This window comes from Apus apus, chromosome 2 (genome assembly GCF_020740795.1).
Source record: "Apus apus isolate bApuApu2 chromosome 2, bApuApu2.pri.cur, whole genome shotgun sequence".
Classification (NCBI taxonomy): Eukaryota; Metazoa; Chordata; class Aves; order Apodiformes; family Apodidae; genus Apus; species Apus apus.
In genome coordinates this window covers 47713449-47731818 of record NC_067283.1, presented here as the reverse complement: position 1 = coordinate 47731818, position 18370 = coordinate 47713449, and the positions used below count along the sequence as shown (strand labels likewise).

Below are 18370 nucleotides of genomic sequence, written 5' to 3'. Positions count from 1 at the left end.
GTAGGTAACGTGCAGTAACAGGTAAAAATCTATTGAGTATGCTCCAAATGCCAGCATGTTCTCTGTGCTGCATCATAAGACTACTATTGCAGCTGTGCAGAGAACAGATCTCCTGACACCACCCCAAAGGACAGTGAGCACAGCTCCAGGGAATAGTACACCAAGGCACAAGAAGTTTCTACTTATATTATCCTGAGTTTCCAGCTCACCTGCTCATGCTGCTCTCCACAGTGGATGAGAGGCCACACAAAATTTAGCCACCAAGTAGCAACAGGAGATAAAAAAAATTAGCCTAGGGAAACTCACCATGGGCACAGGCTCTTCCTCTGCCATAACCAGCCTGCTACAGCGTGCGCAATATCCAGGGTCCTGCTGTCAGCTCTACATCATGGCAGAAACCACCAAGTCTCCAATAGCACAGTCGCCTTCAGGACACTTTGCTTTTGCTACTCAACACCATAAGCTATTATCCAAAACGGTACCCTGCATCCAGAAGGAAGGAACATAGGAAGGATAAGACTTGCATGTCCCCTATTACCTCCTCTTCAGAGATTAGGAGAAATATTTTATACTAGCAAGGTTTTTAAGACATGATGTAGGTCACTGCTATCAGTATTTTGCACAACTTACTGCCCTTCTCCCCCTCAATTAAAAACAATGGTCATGAGGTGTTCTTTCATGGAAAATTGGGGTGGATTTGGAGGGGTTCCATTGTTAAGCCCGTAGTGAAATACCACCTGCTTAACAGAGCCAAAGGTGGGGGGGGAAAAATAGAATCTCTAATTCCAGAAAACTGTCTTTTAGAGACTTACAGGTAGGGTTTTGATTTCTCCAATATCTTCACAACAGCCTCCTTTTGCAGCACAGGAAAACTTTTTCTTCCATCAGCTTGATTCATTTCATCTTGACCCTTAACAATGCTGTTCAGAATTTTCCACGCAAAGCTGATGATGGGGCTGAGATGCAGGGGTTTAACAGCAGTGCAGTACGCCTTGGACGAGCTGGGTTTGTGTCATGTCTTTCCCTGTAATGCCACCTAGCGTGAAGAAACTGCCAGACACTCTTGGTTAGTTACTTCTTTACATTTGGGGGATTGGAAGGTCACTGCAAAGTTTTACTTCAAAGCAACAAGAAAAAGTTTTCAACTTGGCCGTATGACAACACTGGAAAGGAGAAACGCACTAGGCAGGTTGTGGGTTTTTTCGCTGGATCTACGTCTGTTTCTGTGCTAGATCACACACTCCTTTCCTGCTTATGGAAATTAGTATTTGCTTGAAACTACTGACTAATAAAAAATTTACTACTAGAATATGGAATGCACTTTCACTAGTGAATAATAACTAGCGGCAGCAAGAGGCTGAACAGAGAAGAAAGTCAGCTTTCTTATTTCAAATAAGGAACTCGGTTTGATCTGAGATACTCCTATTGATTCCACCAATTCTTGGGCTCTTGCACCTCAACCTTTTGTCTCATTTCCTTCATAGGGTGCAGGGTTCATGTCAGCCCTTTTTGTCTCCAATACTTGAGACTAACATGTTAAGCACCTGCCTTGATTCCTCTACTCAGGTTAGTCACTCCATGGCTGGTCCTACTCACTACTAATACCTCACTCCCCATTACAGCCAGCATGTGCCAATGTTGTCAAATCCTTCTCATCTGCTGCATCTTCCCTCTGCCCTTTTAAAGACCCTCTCTGCCTGTCACCAATCCCTAGCTTTCAACCAGCTGTCCAGAACCACTGAAAATCACCTTCTTGATTAACTCATTCCCTTACCATTACACTCCTCCCCTCACCTAAGGAGAATGGGAAAAAAAAAAATGTTTCCTTTGTCTTTAAATTCCATTTCTGAACTCTCCCCTCCCACACCTGCTCAGCTACAGCTCCATCTCTTTTTCCTTCTTTACTACTGTTGTTCCTTCTTCTGTTTCAGTTAATTCTTAAGGCCTGTCAACTTGAATTCTGTTTCCTTTGCACCATGCAAAATGTTACAAATTATGACTCTATGCTGTCAAAAACCTAGGGCCTTTCTTCCATGCTCCCTTCTCCTCCAAAACTCCTTTGACAAACACCCTGTTTCCTCAATCATCAGCTGTCCCTGAGCTCTCCTTTGACTTTCTCCTGGTTCTTACTCCTCTCTGACCACTCTGACACCTTCCCTCTCTGAATAGTTTTCATCTCCCTGATGCAAGATCTGCTGTTACCACTGTAGCTGCCCCACAGTGACAGCGCTGGTACTGCTGAAGCACTTCTGCCTGCAACACGTGCTCTTTTTTCTACTTGAACTCTCAGAATGGGTCATGATAGTACCCACTATCCACTTTTCTCCAAGGTCACTTCATTGCAGCAGCTGTTTCAGCCCGATAAAGTAACTTTGCACTACACTGGATAAGGAGCCATCTTATGATGTCAGATGAGGGGGACGAGTTCAATCTGGGTAGATTCAGAGACTGTCCAGGTCTGCAGACTAAAGGCAGAAAATACCCTAGAGCTACATAACTCTTGCAGAGCAGTAAAGCAGTTTAGTCTTACCTACCCTTTCACCTTCACAGCACAGGGCTCCAAGTCCAGATTGCAGCTGGCCAGGATGGCGGGTGTGGGCAGCTGATGCAGCTATCCCTGCACTTGGCTGGTCCTACAGTTCAGGCACCAGGTCATCAGCCAAGGAGTTCTCATGGTATCTACTACATGCACTTAAAACTGTCGGTGCTGAATTAGAAGCAATTCGCCTGTCCTTCCACCAACATGAACTCGGGGTCTCTTGTTGTGTCTAGTCGCACCAACCAGGTCGGTCGGCCTCGCAGAGCGTTTCCAAGCCAGGTGATTCCAGCCTGTCCTCTGCTGCGGGCTGGGAACACCGCACCCTGTCGCTGTCCCCGAGGCCTTCATCTTCTGGGAGCCGTGACAGCACGGCCTGGCCCCAGGTGGGGAGCCCTCCATCTTCTCTCCCCCCTACATAGGGCTAAACAAAATGCCTTTCAAGACAGCAAAGTAAGAGTGGCATCTTTTTGCTGATTTAGCTGAACAGGCCCCTTGCTCTACCAGGTGAGTCCACAGCAAGAAAAGAGCACAAGGGTTATGATAACTGGCAGCAAAACAGACCACAGGTTAAAGCCTGCCTCTGACACGAGCTCGTATCTGGCCACTGCTAACTGGCTAATTCGAACAGTGGTACTTTCTCGAACAGTGATTTCTGATCTATAAAAGAGGGCAAGTTCTGCAGGCCTGGGGCTCTCTGCCTGGCTGGGGGGAAGACCCTGCTGCAGCACCAGAAGCCCCTGGCACCGCTGCCCGGAGGAGCTGGGAGGGCAGAGGGGGCTGCCCCACAACCGCTGCCCAGGGGAGCCTAAGGGGGGTGTACCACACACACACACACACACTAACTTTCCTGCTGGGCTCAACTCCTACTCTTTTACTCCATTGATTCCATACCTCTCCGAGTGTACATAAGACCATTAGTACCTTTGAATTATTTTCCTGATATATACCTAGCCTACCTCTCCTGAGCCTTGGCCCCTTAGTTTGTATTAACCCTTAATAAACTGGTTGATTCGTAAACTTAAACATTGGTTTCAGCAACAATTCAGGAGCGTGGTGAGGAGGGGTATTCTAAAAGACTCTAAAATACGGTCCCACAGCGGCCGTTCCTCTGTGAGAGGCAAAGGCCACGTGTGAGCCCTCGGGTTCACTCACAAAGCCCTCCATGTTCAGGGGGGGAGTCGCAGAAGCACCTCGACAGCTGGTAGCCCCAGGCATGAGCTCTCGACAGCCCACCTTACATGAACACACAACTTTGAAAATGTTAGTTTAAGCCAGCAAAAATTAGGAGGTCTGACAAGGCGTGACGGTGAGGAGACTCAGAAGTCCTCAGTGGGAAATACAAAGCAGAGAAACAGGAGATGTGTAGGCACATCTCCACAGCAACGGTGCTGTTGCTAACTCTGCAGTTGTGGGGCAGCTCACGGGGTCCTCCCTGGTGCGTTCCATGCACTTGCACTGTCACTCAAGGAAAAGAGGGCAGGCTGGCAGCAAAGCCCAGGTTAAATGCAATAACCTGTGAATGCTGCACTGGCCAAAATACAGGGCAGCCTTAGGCCCACCACTGCTCTGCTCCGCTCCAGTGGAAGTCAGCACGAGTAACCTGGGACAAGGTGACTCACGTGTGGAGGTGACACCCAGGGTTTGATCTCGGCAGAGGAACCCGCCCACCAGTGACAAAGCCAGAGGGTGCTCCTTCTCTGGAGCAGGAGAGGCTGGAGCCCCACCCTCTTTCTGCCCATGTGGCACAATTCTGCTTCTCCTCAGCAATTTCTGAAGTCCATCTCCAGAGTGATCGTGGTCCAGGCTGTGTCATGGGACAACAGCTGCCTGAAGTTAAAGGTGACTTGAGCTTAGAGGTCAAAGGTCAGAAGTAACTTGAGGTCAAAGGCTACTTTGTAAGGCAGAGTGAGAGGAGTCCTGCTTTTGTCATAGCATCGAGGTTACTTGAGGTTAGAAGTTACCTGAGAACACAGGACAGCAGCTATTTGAGGTCTAACATTACTTGTGGTCACAGGACAGATGTTACTTAAGATCAAATGACAAGATACTTGAGGTATACTTCACTTGAGATCAATAGACAGGTCACGTAAGGTCAAAGGACCAAGGTTAATCAATGTCAGAGGTTACTTGAGATCAAAGGTTACTTGCAGTTCCTCAAGGTCAAATGTTAGTTGAGGCTGATGGACAGAGGTTCCTCAAAGTCAGAGGACAGAACTTACTCCTGGATAAAGGCTACTTCAGGTCACAGGACAGAGGTTACTCTCAGTCAAAGATTACTTGGGGTCAGATCTTACTAGTGCTGACGCTGAAAGCCAGACCCAAGTCCCTAAGGCATTTTTGACACCCAGGTGCTATCAGTTGTCAATGCGCACCAACACGTGCCCACCAGCAGAGACTGAGACTGACTGGCTTGGTGGGCCTGTACCCACACACGCTCGTTCACCACCTCGGCCTCCCAAGGGGTGGGCTGCACAGAAGCTGCCTGCTGGGAACAGCCCTTCCACTGCCCTGCCTGCCCAACCACACACCCCACTTGGCACCAGCCACTGCTCCAGCAGCTTCTTGGCACAGAGAAGAGCACCTCAGTGCCCAGGGGTGCTTCAGCTTCATAGTGTGAACACAGTGAGGCATCGCCATGCAGGATCACTGGATGGATTTCAGGAGAAAGAGCTGAAAGAACTGACAGTAACTCGTGATGAAGACTTGGTGCTGATTTCACAAGAGTAATTGTCTCTTCCTTTTCATGTTTAATGGTAGAAAGTTTTTCTTTACAACCTAGTTACTAAAATCAGTGACCAGTTTCTCTCAAGGACTTAGAAACATTACTCAATTTTACTGGGGGGCAATAGTGGAGCTACCACAACTGATACACAGTTGTTGCCATCCCAGACTATTACACTCAATCAGGGGAATCAAATGCAAGACTAAATCATCATTCAGGATTAACAGCAATCATATGCTTCTATAGTTCTATAGTTCCAAAATTGTCCAAACCAGAAAAATCTCAACCTAAGGATGAAGTTTTTGGTGATTTGTCAGAGCACGGAAGCATATTTAGAACAGTTGAAAAAAAAAAAAAAGTTGAATTATTTTTTTTTAAATCTAGCATTAACTACTTGACATCTAGAATTACCTATTTTGACAAACAGGATGTCAACTTTCTTAAAATAATAAAACACTGATTATTTTAAATATAATTTTAAAAAGTTAAAATAAATCTAAAGAGCTAGAGGGTGGGTAATGCTAGTCAAAAGTGACAACAACAAAAATCCCCAAATCCTTTCCAAAAGAAAAATAGAAATGCAATTTTGAATGTTGCTCTACTGTAATAGCTAGAACTTCCAAAATAGTTTAAAATAAACTGAACTTGAAAATTTAGGTAGCTTCATCCAACAGTACCCAAAAAAAAGCTTAACAGACAATCACTCGGTTTTAGTCTACTTTAGTGTTCTGTCAGGATAAATTCCAGAAAACAGGTTCTGAGATGCCAGTCACTTAAAGCTGACCACATTTTAGTTACCAACAAGTACATTGCTCAGCTAACACACACAATGAACAAAAAAAGCTTTTCAAACCATTTTCATGTAATTGTCCATCACCTGGCAACAGGTAAGTTTCAGACGGTTGAATAGGTTGCTAAGGTAGGTTGTGGATGCCGCCTCCCTGGAGTTAAGACCAGGTTGGATGAGGTTTTGTGCACCTGGTTTTGTAGGAGGCACCCCTGCTCACAGCAGGGAGGTCGGAACCTGATGATCTTTAAGGTCTCTTCCAACCTTAACCATTCTTTGATTCTATGATGAGTAAAGTCAACGTCCAAATACTGCCACAACGTACTTTGAAATAGCAAAGGTCTACTTCCAGTGTCATTCAGACTAGATCCCACAGATCAGACCTAAAATTACTCAAGCTAACCCTGCATCCTATTAGGGATGACAGTGAAAGAACCATCAATAGCTGGTAACGCCAAGTGATCAGGAAAAAGAGACTTTTTCATATGGGCTGAAATCACATTAGAAAGGAAAAAAAAAAACCAAACAGGAAAGACCTACTAGCCCTAGCAATCATTGGTATTTCACTGATGATCCATAATTAATTTCCTCTATAAGACTTGTTTTGCTTATTAATTGCATTGAAAACTTTTATGTAAGTCAAAATAAATGCTTGACTTCAAAGTCTCCAAAAGGACGTTACTGTAAACTTTGGTGTCCACACAGCAATTGCTACAAGTTCATGAAAAAAAACTTTGAAGTTTCTGAAGGCAGAAGGAGCTTACCATTTCCTCCTCATATAACCAAAGGGAAATACACTCCATCAAGCTTTGGAAATAAACACAACTACCAGAGATATAAACACAGCTATAATTACAGAGCAGCAGCTGCACCGTGAAGCACCTGCATAGACACAGGCTGACACCACGAGCTTCACCACAGCAGAAACTTTCTTGGGGGCACAACATTTCTTTCCATCATCCCCAAAATAACATTTGTCTGAAGCCAAAGGACTCAAGAGAAAAGCCATGAAGTCAGGTTTTCTAACTGATTTTTTTTTAATAAACTATAGAAGAACAAGATAACATTTCAACCAAAGTCATGACAGCTGCATGCTTAAAAGCAGATACATACATGTCTCTGGATTTTTCTGTTGTCTATAGAAAAATAAAAAATAAAAAGGAGAAAAAACAGCATGTGAACTCTGAACTTAATGCATGGATTTCTATACATATTCAAATAATAGCAGACTAAAGCAAGCAGTAACGCAAGTGGAAAAAAAATACTTTAACAGTGATTCCAGATCTATGGAATTTTTAAAAGGAAATTTCAGTTCTAGGAACCTTTATGTTTAACAAGTCACATTTTTATACAGCAGTAAAATAAGTTTTGTAAATAGAGGCACTAGAAACAAAGTTACTTACACAACAGCTTGAACACATCTAATGTATGAACTGGAAAACCTACCAGCCATAGTATACTAGAAATTGATAACTTAAAAGGTTGCATTAGACTTGCACTTGCTCACATTGACACAGTGAAATTAGTGGAAAACTCCTGTTTTTCCAGTTAGAGTAAAATCAAGGTTCTGATTGTTGGTTCTAGTAATCTTCCTAGTAATCTGTCCTCACTTGCCTTGTATGTCTTCTCATGTGGGGAAAAATACTGGGAGCAGTTCCTGTGACAACCAGCAATGTTTGTAAATAAATCCAAAGCACCTATCCTTGTGCAAGGTTGTACCTACAGTGCTGTATTCCCCCTTACTTCATCCTGTTCCCCCACATCACTGAGTTTCTCCAGGATTGATAGATTTGCTTATAAATAGATACTCATGCTCTACAAGGGACGCTTACTTTTACCTTTTGATCTGCATTTTCTCTGGGGATAAGGGAGAATGAAAGACAAGGAGTCTTCACAAAGTAACGGAGCGATCGCATAGCAAGAACTTGAGACAGAAAGAAAGGAGCTTGTCAAATGGATTATGTCTGCTGCCTTCTTCATGAGGAAGAGTATTCAAGATCTAGTGAGGTTTCTACCCAGATGCTACAGTAACTGGCACTCCCTAAACCCCTACAGTAAAATATACCTCAGTATTTTCATCAGGCACTTAAATAGAAAAACAAAGCAGCAACATTTAACGTAGGTATTGTGATAGCTACTCTGTAAGGACAGAACATCGTGCGCTCAGGCAATTAACTGTCCCACAGGACCAAGTAACTCATGTCAAGGGGTAAAGGAATGGAGAGTCCCTCACAAGACAAGTACGCTTAAAATAAAAAAAGACAAAGATCATTAGCAAATATTTGGTAGAAGCCATTAAGCACAAACATATTCTTCACTATGTGATGCAAAATGTAGTGCAAGGTTATTAATCCCTTGAGAAGATGGATCCAAAAGTAAACATTCAATGTGCTTTAATTAACAAGACAATTTTTTTTCTCCCACCAGAACAAAAAAAGTTTCTCCACTGATAACAAGCTCCCTGAGGGAATACATCGGTTTTTCTCAAGGGAAAAAATAAATAATTTAAAATCAGAATCTGAAAAGCTCCAACAATCAATAACTGCCCTATTTTAAGCCATAACACATTTCTGATCAACATTTCTTTGGAAAACATGGATTAGATCAACCCACGGGTTACAGGGTCCTGTAAGAGGGACCCCAATTGCCCTTGTTTTAAGCAGTATTCTGGAGATAAGAGCAACTATTCTTTTAAAACAGCGATTAACAGATTTTAGTTCAATAAACTTCAAAGTTACAGGAAAATTCTACCTATAAGACTTAATCTACCAACACTTAAATGATTAATTACAGATTCTGTTACAGAAATACAGAATCAAGGAAAAGAGGTGGAAATTGAGTTGTAAGGCTAAACACTTGATAAGTTATCTTTACGTTATGCAAGACAAGGGACACACGAAAGAATCTACAGACACACAAACCACATTTTTACGGCAATAAGAATGCCAAGTGTTTAAACCATTCTTAAGTAATTTATTATTTTATTGATGATTTACAAGGCCTTGATTATTAGACAAAATAGGATATTTCAACTAAACTCAAAAAAATACAAACCAAGAGTATAGAAGGAAATGCTATACGGTTCCATAGAATGTACCAGACCCAGTGCACGCACTGCTTCATTTTTCTCATCTGAACCCATTTATTACTTAAAGGATCTTTGCAAAGAAACATTTTTGTCTAGCCAAGATGTAGTGTACAGTTTCAGACCACTGAATTAGGCTCTAACTCCAGCATTAGTCTACAGTCTAAACCACTGCATCAGATCTTTCAAAGTGTTTAATGTCATCAAAAACTGATCTAGACATTTTGGAGCAGTTAACAATAAACAGAAGTTATAGACCGCAAAGAGTCCAGTATGGTACATTAACTGAAGCTAAAAGTTTTAGTATGCTTATTGCCAATTTTTCCCAAATTTTAACAAGCAAAACTTCTTTGCAGGTACATTATGGCTGAGGGTAATAAGGCTGTTGAGGAAAAGGGTATCCAGGTTGTTGAGGTGTTGGATATGGTGCTTGTCCAGGGTTTTGATACACAGGTGAGGGCGCATATGGCAGATTATACTGACCATACAAGTATGGATTATAGCCCATCGGCATTGGCATCTGGCAATACCTATGTGAGAGGGGGGGACAAAAAGCATACTTTAGTTGTAGAACACTGATTATGTTAATTTGCAAATAACAACTTATTAATAGATACAAAAAGATACGCAATCACTTCAAACGCTTTCATTTTCCTTTTTGTGCAGCAGGAAGAGTGGTAACTTTCAAGAATCAAACACGACAAAAAATGATAATGCATGGAACAGAAATGCAGACAGAAGGTGGAGTAAAGGCAACTTGCTGGAACTAGCACTGATCTAAATTGGTTCTCCTATGCTTAATATCATTGTACATATTTTAACATTTGCTGAGCCTGCTACTGAAGGAGAGAGCATCTGCCTTCAATTCCTCACAATCACTCCAGAAAGATGGAAAAAAGCATCAGAACAAAGCACACTACTCAACTGGATATTTTTCTGTATTTTTCATCATCTTTAGCAAGAGACCAAGATTCGAAAAATGAGATATGCCAACACTCTGGAGATAAACAGCACCAACCGATTATGCAAAGGCTGGCAATAGTCCATAAACCACAGTTAAGGAACTGCATTCCTATCCTACTTCTCCTTTAAAAAAGCCGAACTACAAAAACCTAACATGAACACTCCCATAAAAGGTACCAGCAAGTTATTTAAAAAAGAATTACATTATTAAAATTAAAAAAAAAACAAACCACAAAACACAAGTTTGCCTCAAACACTAAACATGACCTCAATTATAGCACTAACTGGTTTTAAAACGTCACATGCAACAAACAAGTGTTTTTAGATAATGGAATAACAAAGAATTGCCTACCCTGGGTAACCTGGATAAGTCGGGTAAGGAGGTCCCTGTGCCTGTGAAGGTGCAGTGTTTGCTGCAGGTGCACTGGCTCCTGGAATAGGAGCAGGAGCAACAACAGGAGCTGCAGCAGGAGGAGCAGCAGCTGCAGGTGTTCCAGATGGTGCTGTTGCTGAAGAGGAACTGCTTGCTGCAGAAATCACTGGTGGTGGTGGCCGTGCTGGTGGCTGTGGTTTAGTCCCCTAATGAGAGAAAGTTAATTAAGCTGGAGCTTCCTTCTGAGTGTTTTGGAATCAAAAGTCATGGCTATGTGACTTTTTATTTTCACTTTACACAGACATTCTATATTTACTCTGCAAAGTATCTAAAAAAAGCAATAAACTTTCCATTTCAAATCTATTCGTTATGAACACCAATAGTACAGACTGTATCTCTCTGCAAAAACTTTAGACTTTGTCCTTTATCTCACTTCAACACATTTCCAAATACATCCATGCCCTAAGGAGTGATATACACACAATGCAGAACAGTTTGCAGTTCCATAGAATGAGCCTTCTATGTTCAACCCACTAATTCCATAGCATATATTTACCACCATGGTTCTGGGTGCTGGAGTAGGAGTTGACGATGCAGCAGGCTTGGTTCCTCCAGCTGATGTGGTCTGGTATGTAGGCAAAGGAATAGAAGGAGCACTGGGTTCCCTAGCAATGCTTTGCTGCAAATCTCTATTAAAAACAAGTAAACATACAGCTTAGCTTAAGAATTATTTGTTTGATACTTCTGCAAGCCAAGCTAAAAAGATGCAACAGACTAAATCTATTATTTCAAACATGATCACTGAGCTAGCTCAAACTAAATTTGGAGTCCAAATCACTTCCACAGAAACAATACTCCAGCCAGTCCTCTGAATAACTGTTGCATTTCTTTTCTAATACTGTCTTGAACTTCCAACTCAATACTGGGAATCGATCACTGAATTAGCCAAAAGTTTTGGGTTTAGAAATTTTAGAGTAGTCAGAACATTTAGCAACTTGAAAGCTTTACTGAGAACCTAAGGAAACCTCAAGGCTATGGAAAAGGATAAAAATACATTTCAGTAATTTTGTCAGATACACAGATGTTCAAATGCACAAGGAGAGTAATGTCAGAGTGCTTACAAACTGCCTGAAATTAAATAATATTGCATGGAAATACCATACATCTAACAGAACTGTTTACCAAAAAAAAAAAAAAAAGAAAAAAGAAAAAAGGGTCTGCAATATCATTTATGTCTGGGTAAACAACATGAAAAAAATCCCTGGTAAAAATCTGAATGCCTCCAAACATGAGCTTTCAAGTCTCTATTTGGTTACTTTTACTGTTGGAATTACTCTTGGTAAGGTATTTGGTAAGATACAAGGAAGCTTTGGTGTCATGTTGTATTACAAGGTGCCATTAAACAGCATAATTTTACAGTCAGCTTGTCATGAAAACTCCAAAGAAGCAGTTCTAAGTCCCATTTTCAGAGGAATGTAGTGCATTTCTCCATGCAAGGATTCAATATTTGAAATTGGGCAGATTCCTCAGAGAGACTGCAGGAAGCATTTAAAATTTCATACAATTTTGCATAAAAATGATAGGTGAGCAATAAGTAACAGCCAGAACTTGGTATCTGGCATTCTGAAACAAAAGACAGGGGAGATGGACAAAGATACTCAGTTAGTTAGGCTCCTACTATATGGCATGTAAAGGTGAGCTCCAAAGAAGGAGAACAAACCTGCCAACTTTTGTAGAAACTTGGTACTGAACTAAAATCTCCAAGAAAACTCTGCTTACAGTTACCCCTGCAGTACAAAAGAATAATGGGAAAAAAGCAGGAAATAATGTCCTGATGCTCTGTTACATATGCATATGTATCTCTCAAACTATTTGTTGCAGGTAGTAAATTAACTGCTCAACACTACATTTTACTGAAACTAACAAAAACAAAAGGGGTGGAAGAAACAACTGTCTTCTTAAAATCATGCTGCAAAGGCTTACATAACACTGGTACTATTCACAGTAATATGTATTTTGACCATCAAGTGACCAAACATACTAAATGTGAAGCTTAAAACACTACTAAAACTAAATCACCATGTGGGGAAAATAAAAATCTATTTCTAGCTCTAAATGAGGGACCACCTATACATATTTCTTTTCACTAAGTGAAGATACAGCCCACAGTCAATATGGGGGTTGGGGGGGACAGTGGCAAAAGACATTTTATTCACTCAAACTGTGGGTTGAATGAGAAAAACATTTTGTAGACATGTAGTACAAATATCCCAAATCCGACCCTAACCTTGATAGGGCTTCATGTCAGTGAACAGTTAACACATGAGGCAGTAAAAGATAGCATGGCATGATTCAACTGAATTTTATACCAACACTAAACCTACAGATTTAACACTGAACCTTAACGTATTAGAGATCCTATATATTCAGACCTAAGCCTTGGTAAGACAGCCTACAGCTTCCAAATTGCATGAATGTATCAAGTGGAAGAGAAGTGGAAGGGGCTGCATACTCACTACTAATTATTTTACAAGCACAATACCCAATGAAAAAGAACAAATTCCACAAACGGATGAAGTTAGGAAAGGTAAAACCTGAGGGCGGAGCATCCCATTCACAACGTGGTATGTGCACAGAGCCACCGCAGTTTAACCAACCAAAACTTTAGTTACAACTAGCCCTTTTTTAAAAAAGCTACATGCTTTGCTAAAAAATACCAATCGAAAGGCAAGCCTCTTCAGTTACTCCTTCCTCAAGAACTTAAAACTCATGGCTGCAGCATACTGTATTAGCCTGATCACATGTGCAGGACAATGGCAACATCAAAAACTTCCTGTCACAAGAGGGATTAAATCTACTTCTCTCCCCATTCAGTGTAGGCAGCCCAGATATCTCAACATAGATAAAATATCACACTAGATCAGGCTAGGGAGCAGAGGTAGAATACCAGCATTTTCCCCCATAACACTGGGCACACTGAAAAGTATTATATACGAAGCATCTCTCTAATTTCTCAAACCAAAATGACAACAGGAGAAAGGTGCAGAAATGAGAAGTTCCTCACAGGAAAGAATAAAATAAAATTATTAACAGGCATATGCCAAAAAGAACTGAGAGTGAAATCATGGTAAGATGAAATTGGTTCTTGCTGAACTGCATACAGGCACAACACAGCAGACTTCAAAGTAGATTTTTCCCATTTCTTTGTCCTATCACCTTTCCTAGTTTATTAGAGGAAGGCAGAGTGAGGTTAGCATTATGGAAAAGAAGAGGGGATAGTCTTAACACTCCTATTCTTCCTTTCTCATTTCATCAAGTATCATAATACACATGTCCCTGGAAATTAGTTTCTGATAAATACTTAATTGTTTCAGCAAAGCTTAAACAAAAAACTGAAATCTTACTTGAGCAGTTCATCTCTTTCAGTCTTGCGGGCAAAGACAATATCACTGCATTTATTTTGGAATTTCAGCAGGATTTCTGTCAACTCATTGTAAAACTGGTGAAGAAAAAAAAACATCATGCTCAATACTTTCAGACTCCATGCTAGCATATTTCTACATACTGATCCAGTTATAGGCACTGTATTATTACAGTGCCCAGAACCTGCCATTCCTTTGAAGTTCCCTAGTGCATTTTACTTTGTGTTCAAAAACAAATATTAGTCAGCTCTTGTCCATCCCTGCAATATCATACAATTTTGTTGTAGTTTTTATATATGTGTGTGTGTGCACAGATACAAAAATAGTTTAAGACAACTAGAAAACTTATTACAACCATAACAAAACTAGATCACTTATGGTAAGTAAATATTTATTTTTAAAGGGTAATTTTTTTCCTTTCTTAATCTTACTGACTTCAGTCAGCTTCAAGCATTTAATTTGTATAGCATTTCAGAGTTTTATTTTGTTTTCCTCTAGTGAGCTATCAATAAACCAGCAAACAGTACTTAATACAAAAGCAATAAGACACCTTTCAGAAGCCCAGATCAAAAAAGGCAAGCTAAATAAAGCTCTCTTCATCTCTCTTCATCTCTCTTCATGTATGCATTAGGAGTATATAAAACACAAATTTGATAAGGTGATTAAATACCATGGGAGAACAGATGAAAGAATTCCTGAGATAAAATGGCTCATCTGGGTACTTCAGCATCAGTTCAGCTGTAATTAACACTTTTTCCCTATTTTAATATAAACCACTTCATCAAAAAGCTTACTTTTTAGATAGGAACAAACAAGCCTTTCACAGCTCTCAAAACAATCAACATTCAAGCAACTCACTGTCCTCACTTCAGTAGTAAAATCCTCAAAAATGTACCTCTCATCTATCATGTCTGCAAAGTTTATTATGAGTTTTTGATTGTTGTCTTATTTTGTAAATAAAAAAGTTCTTCCGATCCCTTAAACATTACCATACCTTTGTACCTTCTTTTAAATTGGCTACAAGTTCCACAAAGTTGTCATTTGCTACCGCTAAGTTCTTCAAAACTTCTTCTCTTAAGTTAGATTCATTGTTTGATTGTTTCATCTTTGAAAAATCCTGGTGTGCATTCTTAGAAGAAGGGAAAAAAAACAAGCAGTGAAAATAATGCAAGCTAGTCCCATATAAGATTCGGTACCTTTGGCTTTTTACCTCTCACTCATTGTTTCTACTCCCTTTTCCCAATACCTACCTTTCTTCACCTTCCATCCACACACTGTACTTCTCGACACCTGCTGTCTGGCTATTTCAGAACTATACATAAATTAACTCACTGGCAGCAGGTAGCAGCTAATTATCTGTTCTGTTGTGGGCTGCCTTCAGCTAATTCTCTACTTCATACTGCAGACTCTCTTTCACATGCTATACTAATTAGGCTCTCTCCTGTACTACCCCCCATTGATATTCATAAAATCATACTGAAAGTTAGTATGTTTTAAAGAAGTGCTACCTTAAGTTTGGCTGATAACAGCAAGCTATTAAAAGGACATGGAAGAAAATAACTTACAGAAGGATCACCTACATCTCATATCTTTTGGGAAAATAAACAAACAAGCAAACTTAAAAAGACTACTTCAGCTGCCAGAAGCAACCAAACTTGAACTCCAGGACATTCAAACATCAAAGTAACATCCATCAAGATTTGACCAGATGTTTCAGGTACCTGTGTCTAGAGCTACAGACAAATTAAGACTGATTTTATAAATCGACTCTGAGAAATTCTCATTAATTTTTACTTTGATGAGCTTTGCACATGCTGGGAGTCAAGCACATTGTAAATAGCAATTTTGAATAAACAAAAACATATTTCAGAGACTTATAATGTCTTTTAGTAGACAGTAATGACAGGTTTCCTGTTATCCCAGAAAGAAGCATTAAGATGGGATAAGGGGAAAACAACAAAACCAAAAACTTCTTAATGCACCAGTTAGGCTTCTTGAAAGAGCAAAGCTACATGCAGAATTGGGCCAAGAGAATTTACACTAGAGCTCTGGGACAGTCTGCTAAAAATTCACATTTCTTTCCAGTAAGCAAGATCATCCCTGTATTTCTTCAGTGATAAGAGGAGTAAAGGATTATCAACTGGCCTAGGACAGAGTAACAAGCAAAACAGTAGAAAGCCAAGTGAGATTTCTAAAGCACTGAAGAGGTAGAAGAATTGTTGCTCCTTAGTTCAAGAGGAAGACATACAATGTGTTGTACCTGAACATTTTTGAGAAGTTCTTCCTGCTTTTTTAAGGACTCTTGCACTTTCTGTGTGTAACTTCCATAAATTCTGTCCAATTCAGTCACAGAGATAGCCTCCTCATTTATAGCACCATCCTGCGCAAGTGCAGTCAGGAATTTGCTTGTCATGTCAAAATTTACAGATTTCAGGTCATTTTCCAGCTGTTCCCTCTCCTTCTTAACCTCATCCAGATTGGCCAGCAAAGTTCTTAAGACATTAACAACCTAGGCAATAAAAGTTGTCAGAAGTTAGCATGTTTAGGGAATTTATTGCAGAAGTACACTCTATTGTTTGTTTCCATCTTGCACTCCTCCCCAATGCTGGCAACACTACTGCATAAACATTTGTTTATAAATTTGTGTTTAAAATGACAAACCAGGGCAAAATGCAAAAAAACAAAGATCTTCAAGCATTTCTCATGATATATTCTTCTCTGAAGATTAACTTCCTCTAAAAACACTGAATTCTTACAAACATTTTTAAATCTATTTTTTTAACTGATCAAACAGATTCTAATAAGATTTTTTTTAAAGTAAGTCAAACTGACTTACTTGATATCAACGCTATGAGAAAATTAATCATATTGCTGTAGATAAGCCATTAGTTTCTTGGAGAGCAAGTTGGTGTAATTGCCAAAAACTTTAAAACACTAGGCCACGTCTTTTACATTGTTTATTTGCCCCAGGAACCTCAGCACTACACCCCACCACCCTACATAACAGAAATATTCATCCAGGATTGCTCCTTTTATAACAGTGAACCAGTCTTGCTGGCCGTAGCAACTGAACTTGTTCAAACTAAGTGTAACAAACTATACTCAAGCAGATTTTACACAAAAAGACAACTTCTTCTCCAAATGTCAGTTACCTGCTGCATTGTGACAGAAAAAAAAGGGCAGATAAGGATTAGCTTCCACACCAATTAATGTAATTTTACTTTGTTAAATGAATAGCACTTCCATTCAAAATAAAGAGACAAGCTACAGTGTGTTACCTCACTTCCTTGTAATGTTTTTGCTGGGTTGGCAGAAGGAATGGCCGCGTTCAGCTCTGCCTCTGGCTTGCACAGAAGGGCAATCGTGTCCCGGTGAGACTGGTAACGCTCCTTAACTTGGCCATCCGCTTGCACAGCTTTATTCAAAATATTATGGTAATTGGCTCCCTCTGGTGGTGGGAAGAAAAAATGGGTGTTTATATAGAATCAAAGCTTGTTTTATCTAAATCTTGCACCAGAGCAGATTTCATGCTTCTCAGAGCAAGACTTCCTACATTTTTATAAGCCTAAATATTATGAAGTTATTAAGACTTATAAATGAAACTTAAGCTTCCTAAGTTCTGCTTTAAATAGTGCATGAACTAGGCACCTATATTAATTCTCCAGACAAGCATACAAGTGTATGAATGAACACTGGTTTGAGCTTCTTCCAATATTTAAACCCCTGTAACTTTGCCAAACTAAGGCAAAAGTATCAGTCCCCTGTCAGCTTCCAAACAACACATATTAAGTGCACAGAAAATATGCTCTAGTTATGGCCTTAAGTAGTTTGACTAACTGCTTGAGAAAAAAACAAACAAAACACCAAAGAGAGAGTAACACCTCAATAGGAAATTATAAAAAAGATGTTAATATACAAAGAAAAACACACTGAAGTATTTCAGAGGTAATTGCAACCAGATTCTTTGGAGGGCAGCCACTTTTCACTACATAAGCTTTATGAAAGTTTACCATGCACGTGCACTCCAGGGGTGCAAAAGCAGCATCCAATTCTTTGCTACCACATAATGTCTCAACTCCAAACAATGGTGCAGATTGTAATAAGGATATTTTGGCATCAACTCTCCTAAACTGAAATTTGTATCTTTCAAGACAGTAACAGAGCACTGAAAACTACTTTATTTTACACAATGAGGATGGACATTATTAAAGCATCCCCAGAATCCAAAGCACGAAACATAAGACCTTACCTGCCCTTAAGGTCTTATAGAGTTCATTGGAAGGTGTTCTCTGCCAGCGTTCTTTGAATTTTGCTCTCAGGTCATTGTCTGTAGTTTCTTCTTCATCTAATAATCTCAGTGACTACAACAGTAACACATTACATGCATTATAAGCCATTCTAAACACGAAATAGCCACAAAATACCCAGCTTGTGTAGAAAACACAGAGAATGCTTATACATCTTTTCTAAACTTACACT

General features: G+C 40.1%; 1 protein-coding gene across 2 annotated transcripts in view; it reads right to left on the bottom strand.

The window, feature by feature from the left end:
• Positions 1–9000: 9000 nt before the first annotated feature.
• Positions 9001–18370, bottom strand: part of PDCD6IP (programmed cell death 6 interacting protein) — a 33500-nt gene continuing 24130 nt past the window's right edge. For both annotated transcript variants that reach the window (XM_051610218.1, XM_051610219.1), the window contains exons 11-18: positions 18141–18252; positions 17170–17339; positions 16152–16400; positions 14886–15020; positions 13874–13968; positions 11026–11158; positions 10449–10675; positions 9001–9663 (exon numbers count right to left, since the gene is read on the bottom strand). In XM_051610218.1, the coding sequence (XP_051466178.1) occupies positions 9495–9663; positions 10449–10675; positions 11026–11158; positions 13874–13968; positions 14886–15020; positions 16152–16400; positions 17170–17339; positions 18141–18252 (1290 nt within the window). In that variant the 3' untranslated portion in view covers positions 9001–9494. The remainder of the gene's footprint in view (positions 9664–10448; positions 10676–11025; positions 11159–13873; positions 13969–14885; positions 15021–16151; positions 16401–17169; positions 17340–18140; positions 18253–18370) is intronic.